At 46.3% G+C, this 21327-nt stretch overlaps 1 protein-coding gene across 2 annotated transcripts; it reads left to right on the top strand.

Moving 5' to 3' along the window:
- Positions 1-424: 424 nt before the first annotated feature.
- tecpr2 (tectonin beta-propeller repeat containing 2) lies at positions 425-21321 on the top strand. Of its 2 annotated transcripts, none has more exons than XM_076977996.1 (20): positions 425-601; positions 970-1223; positions 1320-1448; positions 1718-1849; positions 2616-2773; positions 3578-3884; positions 4150-4282; positions 4670-5113; positions 6008-6687; positions 7555-7738; positions 8377-8550; positions 9784-9964; positions 10049-10190; positions 10519-10759; positions 11050-11139; positions 13712-13945; positions 17322-17470; positions 17819-17960; positions 18727-18876; positions 19116-21321. In XM_076977996.1, the coding sequence occupies exons 2-20, from the start codon at positions 1005-1007 to the stop codon at positions 19265-19267; spliced, it is 4041 nt and encodes a 1346-aa protein (XP_076834111.1). In that variant the 5' UTR covers positions 425-601; positions 970-1004; the 3' UTR covers positions 19268-21321. The 2 variants fall into 2 exon arrangements, with proteins under 2 accessions (XP_076834111.1, XP_076834112.1); XM_076977997.1 differs by having other exon boundaries at positions 426-587.
- Positions 21322-21327: the final 6 nt, after the last annotated feature.

Genomic DNA, 21327 nt, shown 5'->3' on the forward strand with positions numbered 1-21327 from the left:
GCTATGATGTACTGCCTGTAAACATTAAGCTTTACACTAAATTTCTGTCTAGATCCAATGCTTCTGACGTGAAGAATGTGCCAGGTAAACTTGTTCATTTACTTTTACATTGTTTTGTTTTTTTTATCTTTTTGAAGGGAGTGTAGAGTTAAAATGTTGGTAGTCCTCAGGAGAACTACACATCTAGAATCAGAATATTACAGCCAGACAGTTAAAAACATTTATGTAAATCGCTAATGTCCAGTAAACAAAGGAGTTTACATCGAAGGAGGATGTCTCAGAAGTTGTAATCACTGCTCAAGCAGCTCACAGAGCCATCAATACAGAAAAAAGAAAATCCCCCCAAAATTGAATGCGATGTCTCGAGTTTAGTAACGCCACTCTGACTCCTCCACTGTAGGCGGCGGTGTTGTTTCATTCCCGTTTGACTAATTGTAACAAAGAAGAAGTCCTTAGAGAACATCAACAAGAGCAGACATGTCTATGATTTATTCTTGTCAAATGTCAAAACACAGGTGTCGGTGTGAGAACCCAATACTCATATTGTCCTTTTTCGTCTCGTAACTGGATAACAGCGCAGCTTCAATGTAAGTGGAGAGTGGTAAGTTACTGCTGCCCCCATTAGCTCGCCACTCATACGCTAGCTGGATAACCCGAGTTAGCTGGAGCACCATGTAAACAGGAGTGATATATGGTGTGATCTAATGTTTAGTGTGATCTGTGTCCAACTAGACTGTGTAGGCCTGGATGTATAAGGGCTCAGTTTGTCGTGCTACGGACTCTTTAATCCGCTTAATCTGTCTTCGTACCACACCGCATACTTCGACTAAAATGTCATTATGTATTATTGACCGCCTTGGTACTGTGTGAGGACCCTCATCGTGTGAGCGATGTAATGTGAGTTGTGTATTCCTGCACTGAATATTCATCACGGTAAAATATGTGCTGTCATTGTTTGTTTAACATCAGCATCAGCAGCAGGGTTGTTAGGCCATCGTGCAGCCATGGCAACGCATCCCCCATCACTGCCCCTGCGGGAGTTCTGCCCCCTCTACTACCTGCTCAACGCCATTCCTGCAAAAGTGCAAAAGGGCTTCCGCTCTGTCCTGGTCTATCTCACGGCCCTGGACAGCAACAGCGACTACATAGCCGTAGGAAGCAGCATCGGCATGCTATATCTCTACTGCAGGAGAGTAAGCCAGATGAACAAATACAACTTGGAGGTATGGTGCCTTCAACAGCTCATTCATATCACTGTGTGAAGGCTTCCAGGGATGTTTTTTGCATGTGGCATTTTTGGTGTGCTTGTATTGTCATAGGGGAAAAGTGAGCCAATCACTGTGGTGAAATTGTTGAGCTGCTTTGATGATCTGGTGGCGGTGGGTACGGCGTCTGGCCGCGTGGCTCTCTTCCAGCTCGTGTCCCAGCTGCCGGGCAGGAATAAACAGGTGCGTGTCACATGGTTCGAATGGTTGTTTGGATTAGATTGATGTTTTCATTTTTTTATTTGAAAATGGAAAGTATTCAGTCAGGTCCCAGGCCAAACACAGTATTGTGGATTTCGAAGTAGACAGCTCGCATGCATATGCACTATTATAAATGTAGAAGGAGAGCAAGATGTCCTTCAGGTTGCCCTTTTATCTGACAAAAATACATTCATTTTTCATAAGAAGAATACTTCATTCGTCATTTGTGGTTATGAAAATTCTGCTTGCAGCTCAGACGGTTTGATGTTATTGGCCTGCACAAGAGCACAGTGACAGCGTTAGCATGGAGCGCTAATGGCATGAAGCTCTTCTCTGGAGATGACAAAGGAAAAGTGGTCTACTCTGCTGTGGACCTGGACCAGGTAGGCTGGCCGGGGTTGGGTTTTTGGGCTAAGTATTTCTCATTACTGGAGATGTTGATGAGATCGAGTCTGAGCAGTGCCACATTTGGTAGAAGCACTACACTACATACCCAAGACTATAGATGGCCTTGTCACATCCTGGTACTATTCAGGGACAGATAGGGAATTATTTGTATTGTCTTGTACTGTCAGCACACTCGTAGCAGACGGATGCTCCTCGGATATCTGTGGGGAGGGAAATTGTTGCTTGTTCTTGTTCAGAGCTTTCCTTTAGGGGGCTTTGTGTCCTTGTATGATTAAGTTTAAGCTGTGAAACCATGTCTGACCTGCAGAGGGTGTTCTTCAATTTAGTTCTCATCTAAAAAAAAAAGAAGATTTGGGGGAAAAACATTTTGTTATGCGGTAGACCGTAGGACTTGGATGCTTTATTGTCAGGCATTTTGATTGTTCAGGGTCCCCACAGCTGTACCACAATTATCACTTGTGTTAAATTAAAGGATTAAAGAATTAAAGGGAAACTCTGAAAGGTGACTTGGAGGTTTCAAACTCACAGATTTCTCCTGGGCAAACAGAAAACAGAGTTTAAAATAATAAAGCAGGGTGCCATAGTGTTCTGTCTGAAAATGTAACTACATTGCTTGAGGCTGTGTGCGCGTGCGTGCGTGTGCCCATGCGTGCGTGTGTGTGTGCGCATGCTTGCGCGCGTGTGTGCGTGCTTGCGTGTGCATGTGTGTGTCACACGTGTCCATTTGCCTGTGTGTCCCAGGGTGTGTGTAACCCTGTGGTGCTGCTGGAGGAGCCTTCAGCTATAGTCCAGCTGGAGTACAGTCAGAAGGTGCTGCTCATTTCTACCTGCCAGCGCTCTCTCCTGTTCAACACCCAGGAGCAGTCTCTAGTGCAGCTGGGCACCAAACCCAGGAAAAGGTGACTCCTCCCACGACCGTACCCTGCCCTCCACCTACGGCTACTCTCATCTGTTCCCTACAGCATTTCATTAGTGATTACAGGACTCTGGAAACTGGTATTGTCAAATCATGCATTTATTTACTTTTTAATAAGTATATAACACATTGGAAGCGGTGAGGAAATATGATATTCTTGTGCAATCCTAGAAATAACTTGTCATGTGACTGCAGTGTCCCTAAAATAACCAGGCCTGATATCTTTTTGAAATCATACACCAGTATCTTCCATATACACAGCTCAGCTGGTGTGTTTAATTTTTGCACAGTTTGGATGTGTGCGCCCAAATCACTATAGTACTTAACAAAAGGTGTACTGCAAAACAAGAAGATAAAGCCTGACGGAACCAGACACCCATAAGACATGGTGAACCCACCTGCGACATCCCAGTAGTGGGAGGCTGTGGTCGTGGGCATTTAAGGGGGGCCGGGTATTTGGTCCGGATGAATCATATCCAGATCAGCAAAGCCAAATATCCTGTACATCCTGTCTCCATTAACGAGACAATATGTTACAATGAATGATGCATCACATTTCTCGACTGTAATAACATTACACACACACACACACACACACACACACACACACACACACACACACATATACATGCGGTCCCAAGGTCAGTTCAGTTTTGTTCGTTGCATCTCCTTTACTTTAAACAAGAGCACTTCATAGACGTTGCTTCACAATCCCGGCCAGCACTCACATTACTGCCACCTCACGTTTGGAGCCTGGACATGATGGCCACTCCGTCTCCCCCCCCAGCAACGGCAGGTTCGGCGCCTGCTTCCAGCCCGCGCTGTGTAAGCAGAGCGACCTGCTGGTGTACGGGGCGCGGCCGGGCCTGCGTCTCTGGAGGACGGACGTCCGCGGCCGCGTGCAGGAGACGCACGTCCTCAAGCCCCTCTTCAACCAGGCCGTGCCTCAGTTCCAGCTGTTCCCACGCTCCGGGCCCACGGGCGCCTACCGACCCAGCGACAGGCAGCTGGGCGTGGTGAGCTGCTTCCTCAAGGAGGGCTGGGTGCTCAGCTGGAACGAGTACAGCGTCTACATAGTGGACTGTACCAACCAGGTATGGAGGTGGGGGGGTTGTTGTGGTGGTCGGTCAGTTGATATGAGTGCTGCTGTATTTTTGTGGGGGGGGATTGTTGTAGTCAATATGCATAGCATTACAGATTTCTGCCATTGTGATCAAGTTGCAGTTGGTTTTATGTGGAAGGCCTGTGTACTCGTGGTGGTGTGCACAAAGGATTCCTGTTGCGTTGTAGTTCTGAATCTTTGCTGCAGCAGGTGGTAAATAAACCTGTGGAGTTTCTTTGTTTGCATGTTTACTCCAGGTCATCATTGGTGGGCTGGAGAGCAGTGGAGACATAGTGTCTGTGGCATGCACGGAAAACGAGATCTTTATCCTGAAAGGCGACCGGGACATTATGCGCGTTTCTACTTGCCCCGAGGGACTGCTGTCCAATGGTGAGACTGATCTCTGGTGGGCTGACTCTTCAAGTAATGCCAGTATTTTATTAGAAACGTTACTCGGATCCTATGTTTGCTTTAATGTCCCAGAGCAGTGTTCTTTCTGCATCTTGAAACTCAATGATGGCTAGTTCTGTTCTGTTGAATAATTATGTAATAATAATAATAATGCTTTGTGGATTTAAATTTAAAGAGCGTTGTGTCTCAGTATTGTTTGGTTGTCATAATTTGTTATCTATGTAATTATTAAGTTTTATATATAATCTTTGGAGAACCCCAGTTTGACTACATTATTGTTTTGTTCCAACTGTTGTCTTCCATAATTCTCTCTCTCTCTCTCTCTCTCTCTCTCTCTCTCTCTCCATCTCTCCATCTGTCTCTCAGCGACGGACCTCTCCATCCGCCTGACCTCCCCTCTCTCTACCCCCACCATCCTGCTCCCTCCCAACGGCGCTGTTGAGACGGCCCAGCCGATCCGGACCATGCCCATCATCACGGAACGTGACGCGGGCCTCAGCCCCGAGGACAAGTGCTCCCCCGTGGACGAGTCCGAGGAGGTGCAGGAGGAGTTCAGTCAGGCGCTGGAGGCCCTGGAGGTGGCGGAGGAGGGGGAGGGGCGGCAGCGGGGGGCGGGGCCGGCAGACGGGCGGAGCCGCAGCAGCTCCATCACGTCGTGGGAGAGCACGCCGGGCTTCTCCACCGCCAGCACCACGGAGGCGTCGGAGCTGTCGTCCAGCCGCTACAGCACCATCACCCAGGAGGACTTCCAGCAGGAGCTGGTGGTCAGGCCGGTCAAGCTGAAGAGGAAGGGCAAGAGGAGGAGACAGGGTGCGTCCTGCAGAGCACACGCAACGTTCACGCTGTCTCTACACGGCACACACAACGTTCACGCTGTCTCCACACAGCACACGCAACGTTCACGCTGTCACCACACGGCACACGCAACGTTCACGCTGTCTCGTCACAACACACGCAACGTTCACGCTGTCTCCACACAGCACACGCAACGTTCACGCTGTCTCGTCACAACACACGCAACGTTCGCGCTGTCTCCACACAGCACACGCAACGTTCACGCTGTCACCACACGGCACACGCAACGTTCACGCTGTCTCCACACGGCACACGCAACATTCACGCTGTCTCTACACGGCACACGCAACATTCACGCTGTCTCTACACAGCACACGCAACATTCACGCTGTCTCTACACGGCACACGCAACATTCACGCTGTCTCTACACGGCACACGCAACGTTCACGCTGTCTCCACACAGCACACGCAACATTCACGCTGTCTCTACACGGCACACGCAACATTCACGCTGTCTCCACACAGCACACGCAACGTTCACGCTGTCTCCACACGGCACACGCAACGTTCACGCTGTCTCCACACGACACACGCAACATTCACGCTGTCTCTACACGGCACACGCAACGTTCACGCTGTCTCCACACGACACACGCAACATTCACGCTGTCTCCACACAGCACACGCAACGTTCACGCTGTCTCCACACAGCATACGCAACGTTCACGCTGTCTCTACACGCTTACTGGACGTGTTCACTGCCTTACTGTCATTCACCTTGTGAAAAAATGGCATGTAACATTCAAGTTGGCCTATGATATGGTGAGGTGGCATAGTGTAAAAGTTCTGTGTGTGTGTGTGTGCGCGTGCGTACGTGCGTGTGCGTGTTCATATCTGTGCGTGTGCAGAAAGCGGGAACCGTGTCAGCGAGCGCAGCAGCTGGTCGGAGGACATGCTCAGTCAGGACGGCCCGGCCAGCGAGGCGCTGCCCTCCACGCCTGCCAGCGAGCCGCCCTCTGACCGCACCAGCCTCATGTGCAGCAGCCTGGACCTCCACAGCACGGGCTCGCCCGACCGAGACGCCTCCGTGTGCGTCGACCCGCCCACGGCCGACCCCTTCCCGCCGCAGGACCAATCGGGATGCGTCCAGAGCCCTTCTGGCCCCGCCTCCCTCCCGCTGCAGTGCATGGAGTATGAGATGTACGGCGAGTCCAACGGTAAACAGCAGAGGGCGGCCACGCCGGACGTGGACGTGCTTCTGGAATGCACCTTCTCCTACGTGCATGAGAAGGCTGTAGTGGAGGAGCCTGTGCTCGACGCCGGCAGACCCCTTGATCTAGAGTGCCAGCCTCAACAAAACTCACAGGGACACTTTGACCTGGACTTATCATACGATCCCATCCGACCCTTGGCTTGTTCCCCAGAGCCGGAGCCCGAGCCGTCGCCCTCTAGTGACGAGGAGGATATATATGCACACGGAATGCCGTCTAGCACTAGTTTGGGGGATGGACTCAATAACCTGACTCTTCAGGGCTGTGCCCCTAAGATGGCGGGGCTGGATGAGACCCGGCTTCACAAAGCAGACCAGGTGAGAGCCAGACCGCTTCCGGATTGGCAATACATAGCTTGGGGTACACCATGCAGACGACTGTATACAGTCATAGAATAATAAACTTACCACGAGTGGGAAATTAAGTAATTAATTAATTTGCAAAGGCCTTGGGGACTGAAGACTGTATGCTGTTTGGTAAATGATAATTAGTATATAAGACAATGTAATGTACAGTTGTGTCTATTTGACTCACACCTACAGCCGTGTACCCGTGACTCGCATTGTCAGAAATGTCACTTTGACTGACTGACTTGCAAAATTCTTCAAGTTGTATGGTATTACTAAATCCTTACTAATCTGATGAATAGTTTTACACCCAATTTTGTTAGCTGTCTAAGGCATGTAATAACTGTAACCATAGTTATTGGTAAACATTTACTGAGTGAAGAAGGTTTTACAATTTTCTAATTAACCCAAATGTAGTTCGGTATCTTGGGTATGTTTGATGTCAGACGTATTCTTTATTAGTTTAGTCTTGGAGCTTTGAAGTTAATGCTTTGGAACCTTTTTTTTGTTCCATATGATATGTACATGTAATTTTGTCAAGAGGTGGGGTCCTGATACCCCGTTGTCTAAGGACCCCATTTTTCGTTCTGTTCCTGCTTTTGGTCGAATTTCAGTTGACCAAATCAATAAGCTATTTGTGATTTGTTTATTAACATTTTCTCAGTCTCGGTTAACCACCTTGGATCATTCTCATTCTGGTTTAGAAACTCTACCTATACTTAATCTTAAAATCAGAGTTGAAGGTCTCCTTTAATGACTGGGTGCAGTACAGTAAACGCTGCAGTATTGAACCCCGGCCCTTTGCTGTCTGTCCCTTGTTCCGTGCCCGTGATGTAGCTGGCTGAGAGCTGGATGGGCTACAGTGGGCCTGGCTGTGGCATCCTCAGCCTGGTGGTGACCGATCGCCATGTCTGGTGCCTGGACTTCAAAGGAAGCTTGTACTGCACTGGCATCCCCAATGGGAGCCTGAGCTGGCAGAAGTTTGAGGAGAACGTCCAGCAGGTGGCGCTCTCCCCTTCAGGTAAGCAGAGACTTAGCTGACCTCAGGTGCTGCAGTGCCTGTTCTGGTAGAGTTGATATTCTGGAATTACAGTGGAAAGAATCAGACCTTATCCACCCATCATCAAAGGCTGATAATCATGCAGTCTTGGAGAATCCTATAGAGTTGCATGTGTAATCTCATTTGGACTGTACAATGTGAACTAAATGCTATGGAATTTATTCATTAGATGTATTATATTTTGTAATGGTTAAAAATTGGTTAGATTTTTATGGGTTCTAAGAATGCTGTTATTCATCAATAGATCCAGACACAGGTGGGCATCCATTGCTTGTCAAATTGGTAGTCTGTCACAAAAATCAGAATTTGCAGCTTTGTTTGTGTGCATTTTTGTCACAAAAAGATGAATATCAGTAGGATACCTTTTCTTCAAAGAGAAAAAAAAAGAATTATTTTCCCCAGCTTCATGTAATTAATGATCAGTTTCTGTCATATGGCCACATGGGGAGAGTAATCACATGATTTACTTGCATTTACAAGCTGTGGAAGTGAAACTGGCCACTGCATGATCGGGGGAAACACAGACTCCAAAGTCTAAGACTTGTGTCTGTGTTTGTGTGTGTTTGTTTGTGTGTGTGTGTGTGTGTGTGTGTTCATAGGGTCTCTGCTGTGGAAGGTGGAGCAGAAGACCATGACTGCCTATGCCTGTGGGAAGGTGACCATCAAGGGCAAGAGGCACTGGTACAAGGCCATGGATGAGACGGCCTTCGTCACGCTCAGCGACGACGCGGCCTGGATCATCCGCACCAGCGGTGATCTCTACCTGCAGACAGGTTGGGTGGGACACACAGTAACGCTGTTGTAGTGGAGAAATTCAGGAATGCAGTCTCTGAAACACACGCTGTAACCACAGTGTATTTAAATGCCCTGGTGATCCATAGATGCTGCAATTTTGAGCATGATTGTTTCCATTTGCATTTGTTGGATCATATCAATGCAGTGAGGCATCTGAAATGAAACAATAGTGCAAAGAACTGAAACATAAAGGGAGAAAGGCCTGTGCAGAAGAAAACCACTCCACCAGTTGACCACTAGAGGGAGCCGCATGCATTTGCTGAAAATTTCCCACTGCAGTGCCGAATCCAGACTCGGCGAGTCCCGCGCAGCACGCTGGGTGGTGACGTAGTTGTGTAAGTGGGAAGAATGTGTCCGTTGGAGTGGCCCACGCTGCTGCCTTCGCCTCGCTGCCGGCGCGGCGTTGCATAATTGCGTGGCGGGTGATGGAACACAGCTGCTCCCTGGCCGCGCACGCCAAACGCCCTCCAGCCGTGTTTATGGGAACCCTCCCGTGATGGGCGTGTACGCTCAAACCGCATGCCGGCCGCCCATTGGCTGGCTGGTTCGTCGGGACCGTTTGATCACGTGCTGTGTGTGCAGTTTTTCCGAGGAAGCTAATGTCACTTGGACAAGGACAGAACTGCCAGTGTTGGATGCCATTGGAATTGCAGCTGTAAGGACTGAATAACAGTTAACAGTAGTCAGCCTTTAGAGGAATTTCCCCTTACGTACAGCCAGGACATGTTTAAAGGAATTTCCACTTACCTCAAATGTGTCCTGTCAGCCAAGACATGTTTTGTGTCTAAATTGTTTGGTTTTCTACTGGAGCTTCAAGGATAATGTTGCTAAGAAGTAAAGTCAGCTCAAAATTAGAGATTGGTGTAATTAAAAATATGCAGAAATAATCAAAGATTTGCTTCAGACTGCAGTGAGTTGTTAAAAAGACCTGATATACTTGTCCAAGTTGTTTCTGACACTCACATTATCCACACTAAAGTGCCATAGTTTATCACACAACTGTACAGGCAGCCATGTAGCCTCACTGCCTTTGAGATATATATTTAAAATGAACACTCAAGATGGTGGTTTTTGCTTTAATAAGAAATAATAATATATAATATATTGCCTGATCGAGAGCATTTGAAGTCAGATTAGTGTGAAGTAGATTTTCTTTTCACACCGTACCTGTAACACCAGCCTGTGTGTGTGCGCACGTGCGTGTGTTTCAGGCCTGAGCGTGGATCGGCCGTGTGCGCGGGCAGTGAAGGTGGACTGCCCGTGCCCCATGGCCCAGATGTCGGCACGAGGCAGCGTGGTGTGGGCCCTCAGTGAGCAGAGAGCGCTCTTCTACAGGGAGGGTCTCAGCAGCTACTGCGCCGAGGGTGAACAGTGGAAATATGACCAAGTCAGGTCCGTGGGCCCCTCTACAGCCTTCCCACTCAGAGCTTGTTGGATTCTGGGTTTTGCTGTTCTGACACATGTGTGTAACTGCAGTGAGAGTCAGGGCTTGGAGGCCATCTGCATTGCCCTGGGTGAGAACAACACGCTGTGGGCTCTGGACACCAGCGGCAGCCTGTGGTTTAGGACGGGGGTCACGGCTAAGAAACCCCAGGGCGAGGATGAGCACTGGTGGCAGGTACCACCGGAGAGCCTCATACACTGCGGAGAGCCTCATACACTCTCATCACGCACTCGCATCACGCACTCGCATCACGCACTCGCATCACGCACTCGCATCACGCACTCGCATCACGCACTTGCTCTGATGCTCTCAACACCTGCTTTGCCTGGGCATCAGCGCAGTAGCTACTGGTACTGGTAAATGGGCCCGTGTAATGGGCCTGTATAGTGCTGCTTTGTGAAAATACTGTTTCTGTGAGGGCTGGTGAATGTCCTGCATTGTTTGAGTTGGGTTTGCCATTGACCTGTGTTCCCCCCTCTACCTGCACCCCCCTCCCCAACAGGTGAGCATCACGGACTACGTGGTGTTTGAGCAAGGTGGCCTCTTCCACATGCTGATCCAGGCCACCCAGAGTGTAGCCACGGTGACCAGGGCGCCGGTGGAGCGGGTCGCCGAGCGTCTGCGCGTGGCCTTCCTCTCTCCGCACTCGCAGTGCCAGCCCAGCCTGGTCAGCGCCGCCAGCAGCGGAGTCTGGATCGCCTCCGGACGCAACGACTTCCACGTGGCCAAGGGCAGCCTCGTCGGTACAGCAACACCACCCGACTCCCCACCACCACACCACCCCCACCCACCCCTCCACCCCCCATCCTGGGATCGAGAGAGTGTGCTAGCATAGGTGAAAACACACACATCCATGCAATACAGGTGCACTCCGAGGGTCTTCATATGTATCTTCTCCCTGAAGATATGAGCCTGAGGCATAGAACTGACTGTCCTTTCTGGATTCCTGGGTTCTTCATTAGGGCTGTCCTGGCTTAGCTTCCATGTTTGTTTTTGGAGTCTTAACGGGTCTCCTTTCTCCCTGCTCTTCCAGGGACCTACTGGAGAGCTGTTGTACCCAGAGGAACGCCATCTGCTACTAAGTGGGCCTACGTTTTCTCTTCTGCAATTCCAGCCAAAGAGGGTATGTGCCCAGCTCACTCTGGTTGTGATGGAGTTCCTTTACGCTCACCTTAAAGTCACAGAAACTTGTACTGAACAACCTGCTTTTGCATTCACATGGAGACTACCTTTAACTCATTAGACTGCAAATAAAACTTTAGTTTGATTTAGTTGATCTTCTCTTGAATTACATGAGGCAGTTACACAGTGTTTGTTCATTAATGCCTACAGTTTGGCTGCTAAAGCTGTTTTTTTTTGTACTATTTATGTTCAGCCTGCCTAGTAACAGCACCATGTGTATGTAACAACTGCCTAGTAGGAGTGATAAGCTAAGATAATGTGAATGTTTTAAATGAACTCTAACGTCACTAAGTATCAAAAAGCAAGATGCCAATAGTCATCTCCCCATACTAGAGGTGCTACGGTACATGTATTCGTATTGAACCGACACAATATGGTGCTCACGGTTCGGTGCACGTAGTCGCATGGAGGATTCTCAGTACATGCATCCTACGTGCCACGACCAGTCAATGTAATGTGGAACTGAAGGTCACTGGCGAGTTGCACCCGGAAACCATAACTGTACACATTGCTAAGTGTATCTCACAAATATGGCATACTTGTCCTCGTGGTAGTATACAGTACAATATCCAGTATTCGCCAAAAGCAAACCATACTACGTGCTCATGTGAAGGTATAATGCTAATTATCTTATGACACCAAAGATTAGCGCTTCAGTTGGCGGAGGAGAAATGCTCAAACTTTTCAGTTTTACAGTTATAGCTTTCATTTTGGAATAGAAGTTTAATTCTAGTACAGAACCTACTACCTACTGAGAACCTACTGAGCTTTATTAGGCAGCAAAGAATAGCCTAGCACACATTTAGCACTACATGGCTAAATACCAATAGCATACAAAATAACTGGTATTAATATTTACAGTATTTTATGATCAACTCGTTCTTGTCCAGTGTTGAAATTCAACGTTAAGGAATTTTGACTTTGAGCCTGTGAACTCTTACAAACTCTAAAAAAAAAAAGATGAATGAAACACATAAACATTGCTTATATACTGAATATTGTTAGTTTCAGTATTGGAAAAAATCATGACTACCTTTATTTGCGATCGATTCAGAACATAGGTGTGTCTAGACCTTTTTTAGGGGTGGTCAAGCACACCAATATTGAGTCCCAATACCCCTAAAAATATGAGTTAAATGTTGTTTTTGTAACGGATGTTTGTCTCTAATAAGCTGGGAAATGTTAACACCAGAAAACACATATGATTAAATATTAAATTTAACAACAAGAACAAAGGAATTGCCTCGCAAATGGTATGATTCACTTTTCCTCTGCTACTCCTGCCCTCTTCCTGAAGCAGCACTGTGAGCACACACACACACACACACACACACACACACACACACACACACACACACACACACACACACACACACACACTCTAGTATGACTGTGGTGTAGTGGATACAGTAAATAACACAGATGATCTCTGCACCAACATATTCCAAACTTTAACAGCATTCCCTCTTTTTGCTGCACTGAACCACCAATCTCTCATTTATGTTGTCATTGGAAGGTAGGAATGTGGCTATCTGACGTTTTTATCTAGCCAGCTAATGTTGAACTTTACACCCCTGAAGCTCTGATCCTTGGACCAGCCCTGATTCAGAACATGGATCTATAGCAAAAAAGCTTGCGTTCACTTACTCAAATGCCTTTTGTGCAGTGTTGCGTCCCTCTGTAAAAATAACCTTGATAGAGGCTCGCAAGGCTGTACGCCTCTGTAATATGCATTTGTCAGTTTACTGTAGTAATACCCAGTAAATATGTTTAGAATGAACAATGCTATTGATAATTAATACTGAAATTATCCTGATAGTAGCTTCTGATTGGAAATTTAGTTAACAGGCATTAAAACACCATTTAACTAGCCAAATAATGTTTCACAGATTATTATCTAGCTATGGTAAGTGGATTTTCTCATTTTAAAGCAGTGAGTAATACAAGTGAGTAGTTGCTTTCTTTTATATTTATATGAAAGTATACATGTATGCATCGTCTCTCTCCACATTAGCGTCCGCTGTGAAGATATGCTCTGTTCCTGTATGAGAATATTTGCAGATGTAGTAAATCATCTTTTGTTTCCTGGAAAAATTCACTTTGGTCAAACTGCAAACTGGATAGTGATTTGGGGCCCAATCAGTTTGCTATTAGTATGTACTAGTAGTATATACTAGTAGTATGTACTAGTAGTATGTAGTAGGTTGTTTCGAACAGAGCTCTAGTCTCGTCCTTTTCTTCCCCAACCATTCTGAATTCGTACCGAACGCTGGGGTCCATGCCGTGATGTGAAGTTTGTCTACCGTTACACCCCTACCACATACTAATTAGCAGACTGGTTAATACCTCGTCCACTCCATCACTGCACGCAGTGAGAGAAAAGTACAGCAGGCCTGTGTATATCGCAGCACTTAAATATGAAATTGATATTTGATATCACATTCACAGACATCCATTGAATCTACCATGCAGCGCAATCTTACATAACAATGTCTCTCCGTGTGTCTCTTAAGGGAGTTTTTTATGGCTGGGTCAGAGCAGAAAAGACCTCTTCTGCATCTGGGACCAAGACCTCCAAATGCGTCCCCTCACTGTCCAGCTCCCCCCAGACGTGGAGATGGTCCTGCTGTCGGCCTGCAGAGATGCGCTCTGGGGCCTGGACCAACACGGCCGGGTCCACATCCGCACCCTGTCGGCCAGCTGCCCCACCGGCATACACTGGACGCCCCTGGACCTCAGTCAGCTTGGTACGTAGAACCAGCGCTCGTGACGTACTACATCGGTGGATCATTAACAGGCTGAATTTGGAACAGCACAATGCCAACCAGCACCCTCTTAACAAAGGTGTTCAGTTGACTGGTGTATTCAGCTTTGGCTTTGGTGGTTTTTCACCAAACCTTTTCCACCAGGGCATTTTAATGACTTAAAGAATAGTTGAAACGGTCTGGAAGTGGTTTATTCCATTGTAGAATGTTAAGGGTTTAGGAGTTAGGATTACACTTGGACTTAGACTTACTGTTCCCATTTGGTTGGCCATACCCAAATGGAGATTTCCTTGTTTACAAGCAACGAATGTGATGAGAGTGTCGAGACGTGTTCCTTCGTTTTCCCAGCTCCCTCCCTAACTCCACCCAGCGTCACCGCACTGCTGCAGTTCAAGGCTCACGTGAACATCCCACGGGTTTAGCTTCTTCTTTGGCCCATCCTGTGCTGAGCTGAGACCTGAGTTTCTGCACATCTAATGTTGTTGTGTACCAGACTAGTCATGGGTGACCCCATCGTTAGGTGCAACCCCCCCCCCAAACCCCAGACCTGTCGTCAGCAGGTCATTTTCTGATTTGTGCAGTGACAGACTCCCAGGACATTGACGCTCTAGGCCACCGAGTGAGGGTTTCACGTGGCCGACGCGCTTGTCATAGTGGGACATGTTTATATTTTTATATGAGCAGGTGGCTCTTGCATAACACTAATGATTCCTGCAGACCCAGGGTCAGGGATCAAGGCGGAGAGAGAGAGAGAGAGAGAGAGAAACACTTCTACAGTTGTCTCTTAATATCTCTTAAACATTTACACAATATTAAGAAGCAGACAAAAGGATTACACTAAAGCAATCCATCAGTGTTTGCTGCTAAAATTTATCTATGCATCAAAATGTAGTTTTGATGAAAACATGATTTTTGTTTGTATGAGGTATTATTCAGGTTTAAATTAACAAGCTATAGGGACACCTCCCTCACCACCAGCACCACGAAGCCACTTGAGCTTCAGTGATATCAGTAGATACTGGCAGGGGTCAAACCCACGACCTTTTGCGCTTCCTGAACACTACGAACACCACTTCAAAGGTTTCGGGCTAGTTTCCCAGATTCTGATAATACCCAGTCTTTAAGTGCTATAGCAGTGTTTGTAGTTTGCCTGAAAACTCTGCTTCATCTTTAAGAAACAAGCACGTCAAACTTGGAAGGAGATCCAGCAGTTTTGGAGATTGTTACATGTTTTTACTTGTAAGTGTTTGCTTAGCTCAAGCAGTAGAGCAACAGTGTGCCTGTTGGTTTTGCTCTCAGTTTCATCTTGGGAATGTATTACACTAAACCGCTGCCTAAATCAAGGCCCTGTTCACACCCATGATAAGCCCAGCATGTCACCTGTCATAGGACATTAAGACACTAATGAACTTCAATGCCTCTAGTCACACTTCAGAAGAGGGATTTGGGGAAAACCGTGTTTTTATTCTCTTTCCTTATGGTGTCCTTTGGTGTGTGGGATTTGTTTATGGAGCTTGTGTTACTCTTGGAGGTGGGGGGTGTTGTGAAAGTAGGTGGTGTACAAATAGCCAGAGTCATGTGATGGTGGCAGCTGTATCTCTGCCTGTTTTGGATGGTGTAGACGTGTAGTGGGGCTGAAATACAAGTCGTGCTGGAACAGCTCGAGGGTGCAGGATCATTTTTAGAATGCACGCGGGACGTCGGGGTACTTTTAAATATATAGGAGAAGAACTGCTCAGGATTTCAAAATGGCATATTAAAGTACTTTTATGCTGGTAATTCAGTTGTAAATAAACTGAATAGTCTATGTAAATTTAAATATATGAGCTGATTTAATTATTGTAATTTCAGCGCACTGTGAGTTCCTGCAGAAAACCGTCTGTGAGATTATTTACTCAACACCTAAAGATCACTGTTGAGCTAGCAAACAGTCACAGGTTAAAGGTCCAAGAACACAAGGCTGATGACATCCCCTTCGCTTATTCAAGACGTGTTTGCCCTAGATTGCTCTACTGCTATTGATCGGATGTACGTTTAAATCCAGGCTTGCCATGAGTCATGGAGAAGAATGCCAGACTCTACAGCTGATTGTGATGATGTGGTAGGATGATGGAATCAGTGCTGGGTTCAGCCGGGCCTGACGTTGCCATATCAGAGGTGGGCGGGACTCTGGGCCAGTCACAGAGCACTCAAGCATATCTCTGCTCTTTTGTTCATTAGACCCTCGAACTGCCTTTGGTGGGGTCACTGTTGATTGCCGATTATGCACCGAACAGAAAGTACAGGGTATCATATGACAGTGTGACGACAGCATTACTATCATTGTCTGATTAGGACTCCCAAACAATGTGTTCTGGGTGTTCCAGCTCTTAGACTGATGGAGCATGAGAGTCACATCAAGAGTCACAGCAAGGTTATCCAGACACATGAAACCACACCAGCCATTCATTCCTGTTAAGTCGTTCCATTAATACAAGGTTTTAAAGTCAAGGAAGCCATTGGAAACCTTAAGAAGAAAGCATTATGTGCATATACAGACATATCACTGAGGAGACCCTACATACCTATCACTGAGGATACACTACATACCTATCACTGAGGGTACACTACAAACATTTCACTGAGGGTACACTACAAACATTTCACTGAGGATACACTACAGACATTTCACTGAGGGTACACTACAGACATTTCACTGAGGGTACACTACAGACATTTCACTGAGGGTACACTACAGACATTTCACTGAGGATACACTACAGACATTTCACTGAGGATACACTACAGACATTTCACTGAGGGTACACTACAGACATTTCACTGAGGGTACACTACAGACATTTCACTGAGGGTACACTACAGACATTTCACTGAGGATACACTACAAACATTTCACTGAGGGTACACTACAGACATTTCACTGAGGGTACACTACAGACATTTCACTGAGGATACACCACAGGCATTCTGTGTGTACCACACTGTTGTGGTAATGTTTCCTAGTGTTTTGTTTGATATGTAAAACTTCGCCCTGAAAACTGCATGCAGGGCTAGTCTGGGTATAAACACAAGATTATGCAGCACCAGTCGGGCATGATCACTGTTTAAGGTATGGACGGGCCACTCTAGAATGTGATCTGTCAACCATGTCAGGCTAAAAAAAAAGACTTGCTAATGTCAGGCTAAAAAAAAGACATGTTAATATTTAGCTCTGTATATAGAATCAATTCACAGGCAAAATGTGAGGTAAAATACGACTTAAAATACATAACTTGTATTTTATTCCCTTGAACAACACACACACTCTCTCTCTCTCTCTCTCTCTCTCTCTCTCTCTTTCTCATATATATATGTGCAGGTCATGTGAGACTTCGGAGCTTTTCCTGTGGCAGCCAGAATGTCTGGGCATGTGATGTTAATGGCATGGTGTATTTCCGGGTGGGAACGCAGCCCCTAAATCCCAGCATGATGCTTCCAGCCTGGATCTACATTGAACCACCCGAGCAGGTACATCCTTCTGCTCAGCAAAGCACGGCACGTGTCAGCACGTGCAGGCCGATGCCACAAAGCTACTGGGTTATCGCTGAGAGACGCGCAGACGGCGCTGACTGAATGCCACATAGAGGTTTGCCTCCAGGGCACTGGCAGCATTTCATATGAGGAACGTCTCTGTTTCACAAGCTGTGGTCCTTTAATCCCATCACTGAATTAGCCTTACAAAGCCAAACCTAAATAGACAATACAGTGATTTATTCTAAGCTGATTTATTGTGGTCTTTGGCTTAAATGAGTGTTGACACAAGCTTTCAGAAGCAGGCTGAAAGGATGACTTCTCCTGTTGGCTTTCCCTGAGCAGCCTGTGGGTGTGCACTTGGTGGTGGTCCACACCAGCCCTAACGACCGGATGCTGTGGGCCCTGGACAGCCGGGGCAGTGTGCACGTGCGCACGGGCATCACTGAGGAGATGCCGGTGGGGACGGCCTGGGAGCACATCCCAGGTACGCCCACCTCACCTGCCCTTTACTGGGTTTCTACCTCATCACCTCCCCTTTACTGGGTTTCTACCTCATCACCTCCCTTTTACCGGGTTTCTGCCTCTTCACCTCCCCTTTACCGGGTTTCTGCCTCCATGCCTCCCTTTTACTGGGTTTCTCCTCTTCACCTCCCCTTTACCGGGTTTCTCCTCTTCACCTCCCCTTTACTGGGTTTCTGCCTCCACGCCTCCCTTTTACTGGGTTTCTCCTCTTCACCTCCCCTTTACCGGATTTCTGCCTCCACGCCTCCCTTTTACTGGGCTTCTACTTCTTCACCTCCCCTTTACCGGATTTCTACCTCCACACCTCCCTTTTACTGGGTTTCTACTTCTTCACCTCCCCTTTACCGGGTTTCTACATCCATGCTAAGAATGTTAGCTATGAATGCGCAACCTGAATCCTGAGTTCAGCTGCAGTGCCACACTGGCTTCCAGCATGGGGTGCCGGGCTGGGAAAATACTTAAAATATGAACAGAAAAAAATTCAGAACAAAATGTTTCTACAGATAATATTCAGTATTTTGTGTTCCCTCAATGGGCACTATATGCAAATTTCCTGTATTTTCTGGTTGTGTCTTAACAAAGACACTGAGAAATACTTAGATATGGTCTTTACACTGTTGCTAAAGCAACAAATCTAATGGTGGCCTAAGACCTTTGCGCAATACTGTAGATGTAGTTTCACCTAACAGAATGAATGCTGCAACCCCTCCCGTGTACCTGTGCCTCAGGGCTCCAGGCCAGTCAGCTAGTGCTGAGCAGCAGGACGGTCTGGGTGCGCTGCCCTAACGGTGAGGTGGCCCGGCGCTACGGGATCTCGGACAAGAACCCGGCCGGTGACTACTGGAAGAAGGTACCAGGTCTGGTCAACTGGCTTGCAGGTGAGTAATAAATGTACTTTGCTTTAAATACTTCTTTGTTATAAATGTAAGTGTTGCTAGCAATGCATCTATGTTAGTTGAGAACATTGAGCATAAAGGTATTTACCAATTGCTGTCTGTTGGAGTTTCTTTACATTCAGCAACATTGATACTGTTGAGGGGTCCAAGGCCGCTAATCTAATTTATAGTTGATTCTCAAATTTCCCTGTAAGTTAGCATGGTTCCTTTTTTTCTTGCAGTGACTTCAATGGACGAGCTTTGGGCAGTAACTCCAGCTGGGGCTCTTACTCAGCGACTTACTAAGGCCCTGCCACACAACACCGGCAAAAACCATGGCAACACCGCCTCTCTCAGCGGGGAAGAGCTAGAGGAGGAGTGGGAGGTCATTTAGAGCCTTTGACCGTAACAGCGCGCTGTTACCTGTCCATGTAAAAAACAAACATTTTCTTTAGTTTGCTAGTGGGCACTTTACTCTTTTTTTATTAACCTGTGTACAGAAGCAAAAGAGGACCGACAGACTGCACAGTGCTGTGGTAGCAATTTTGAAGGTTGACGTTTGCAAGATGGTCTTAACAGGGTCAGTTTATGCTGTCTCAGTGCACCTTATGACCAGAATATTTGTTTTATTAACCTTATTTAACCAGCCCTCAGATTTTTAAATGTAAACTTGCAGGAACAATTAACTCATGGTTTTGAAGATGCTGAAAGCCCTGGTCAGTAAGCCAGTGCACTTAGAAGCTTCATGTGTACATAGTTCTGATTAGTACCTATTTAGGTAGGATCTGTCAAATCCTGGGCCAATGTTCATTAAAAGCGTGAGATACATAGGCAAAAATGTCTGAGATGTTGATATGGTGAGATATGGTTTTCACCTTAGTTATTTAACAAAGCAGGACCGCAGAGGTCTGTAGAAGGACACTGAAGAAAGTGGAAAGTTGTAAATAACCTTGGTTGAATGTTCACCGTAAGTGAAATTATGTTGGTGTTTGGCACGTATGTTGCACTTACAGGTCTCTTACCTCCATGTTCACCAGGATAGCATTACGTACCGAACATTTACAAGGACAGTGCAACTCAAATGTATTATACTAACATGCATTTACTGTTTACATTAAAAGAGCACCGTGTCATTTTTTGAATTACAATTTTGCTAAACAGGATAAAGTAACAGCTATCAGATAATGGCTTAGAAACAGCATTTGATGCCTTGTTTATGTTCTGGGAAATGGTGTTCTGTGTTCAGTGAAGCAATGATCCCGGCCTGCGAAGTAACCAGAGATGTCACCATGGTGCTCGGTGCTCAGTGGGGCTGTCCAGCAAAATACGTTTACAATAGCAAGTAAAACAAATACACCCCTTCACAGCTTTTTGTATCAAAAGCTAAAAGGACTAAAATCACTAGCTAATCTCCTATTAACACAGGAGTAAAATCACTGGAGTTTCTTTTAATGAGCCGTATGGACTTTAGTCATATATGCCAATATTTTCCTGATGTTCTGTCATTCTGATGTCCCTGACTATGAAAAATCCCCAATACTCTGGTTAAGCAATCCAAAAATAGTTACCAAAAAGGCACCCCCTACAAGAATAAAATGGCAATTATTGTATACATCTGTATATCTTTTGTGCTCACCAATATTTACCAAAGACATCATTTTAAAAGCCAATAAAAATAATGAAAATTGCTAAGGAACCCCAGTCATTTTAATCCCATGTGAACAGGAGCAATAGGACATACCTGTGTAGATATTCTTGCACCTGTTGTTTTCCGATATCACATTTGATCACATATGAATGTCAGGAAGAGTGTGGAGCAGGAATGGGAATGTGCATTTTCAAGTGCTCTGTCACTGTAATTTAGTTCACTTAGTAGACTGTTTAGTGCTGTTCACACAGTCTTCTTCTATGCCATATTTCTATGCTACATGATTGATCGAAGCCTTCATCCTGGATAAGCGTATTACATGCAACACCGTATAGAGAATGTATCTTGATAATGAACACATAAGCATATCTTAGATCATTTATTACAAAGCCAGAATAACGGTATGTTGTTTTGATATTATTTTATCCCTTTCTTCCCACTGTTTCATTTTGTGACCCGTCTGTGTAGTTCCTCCTAATGTTCTTGACTACAGACACCTCAACTATATCATCCAATTAGTCTCACCAGTGCTATATTGGTGGTCTCACAATTCCCCTCAGTCAATTTACATGTGAAGTTCTATCTGTTCTTTAGGGCCCTCGAGGGCCACTCTGCTCCTGCAGGGCCTGAGTACTTACCCACTTCTATTCTGAAGGTAGGATGTTGGGTACTATTGGACTGGACACACACTAGAGATGCTCTGCCTGTGTGGTTTGAAAGTTAACATGAACCATCCGTTATCCTTAGCTGTCTTTATTTCATGCATAGTCCATTCAAGTTTCCCAAATTAAAAAATGTTTCCAAAA

This window comes from Brachyhypopomus gauderio, chromosome 17, assembly GCF_052324685.1.
Source record: "Brachyhypopomus gauderio isolate BG-103 chromosome 17, BGAUD_0.2, whole genome shotgun sequence".
NCBI lineage: Eukaryota > Metazoa > Chordata > Actinopteri > Gymnotiformes > Hypopomidae > Brachyhypopomus > Brachyhypopomus gauderio.

Bases quoted from the DNA above. Each gene is read 5' to 3' on its own strand.
- tecpr2 (XM_076977996.1), top strand. From the start codon at position 1,005: ATGGCAACGCATCCCCCATCACTGCCCCTGCGGGAGTTCTGCCCCCTC. The intron at 2,774-3,577 runs GTGACTCCTCCC...CTCCCCCCCCAG, and splicing joins GGCACCAAACCCAGGAAAAG to CAACGGCAGGTTCGGCGCCT. The intron at 3,885-4,149 runs GTATGGAGGTGG...TGTTTACTCCAG, and splicing joins TAGTGGACTGTACCAACCAG to GTCATCATTGGTGGGCTGGA.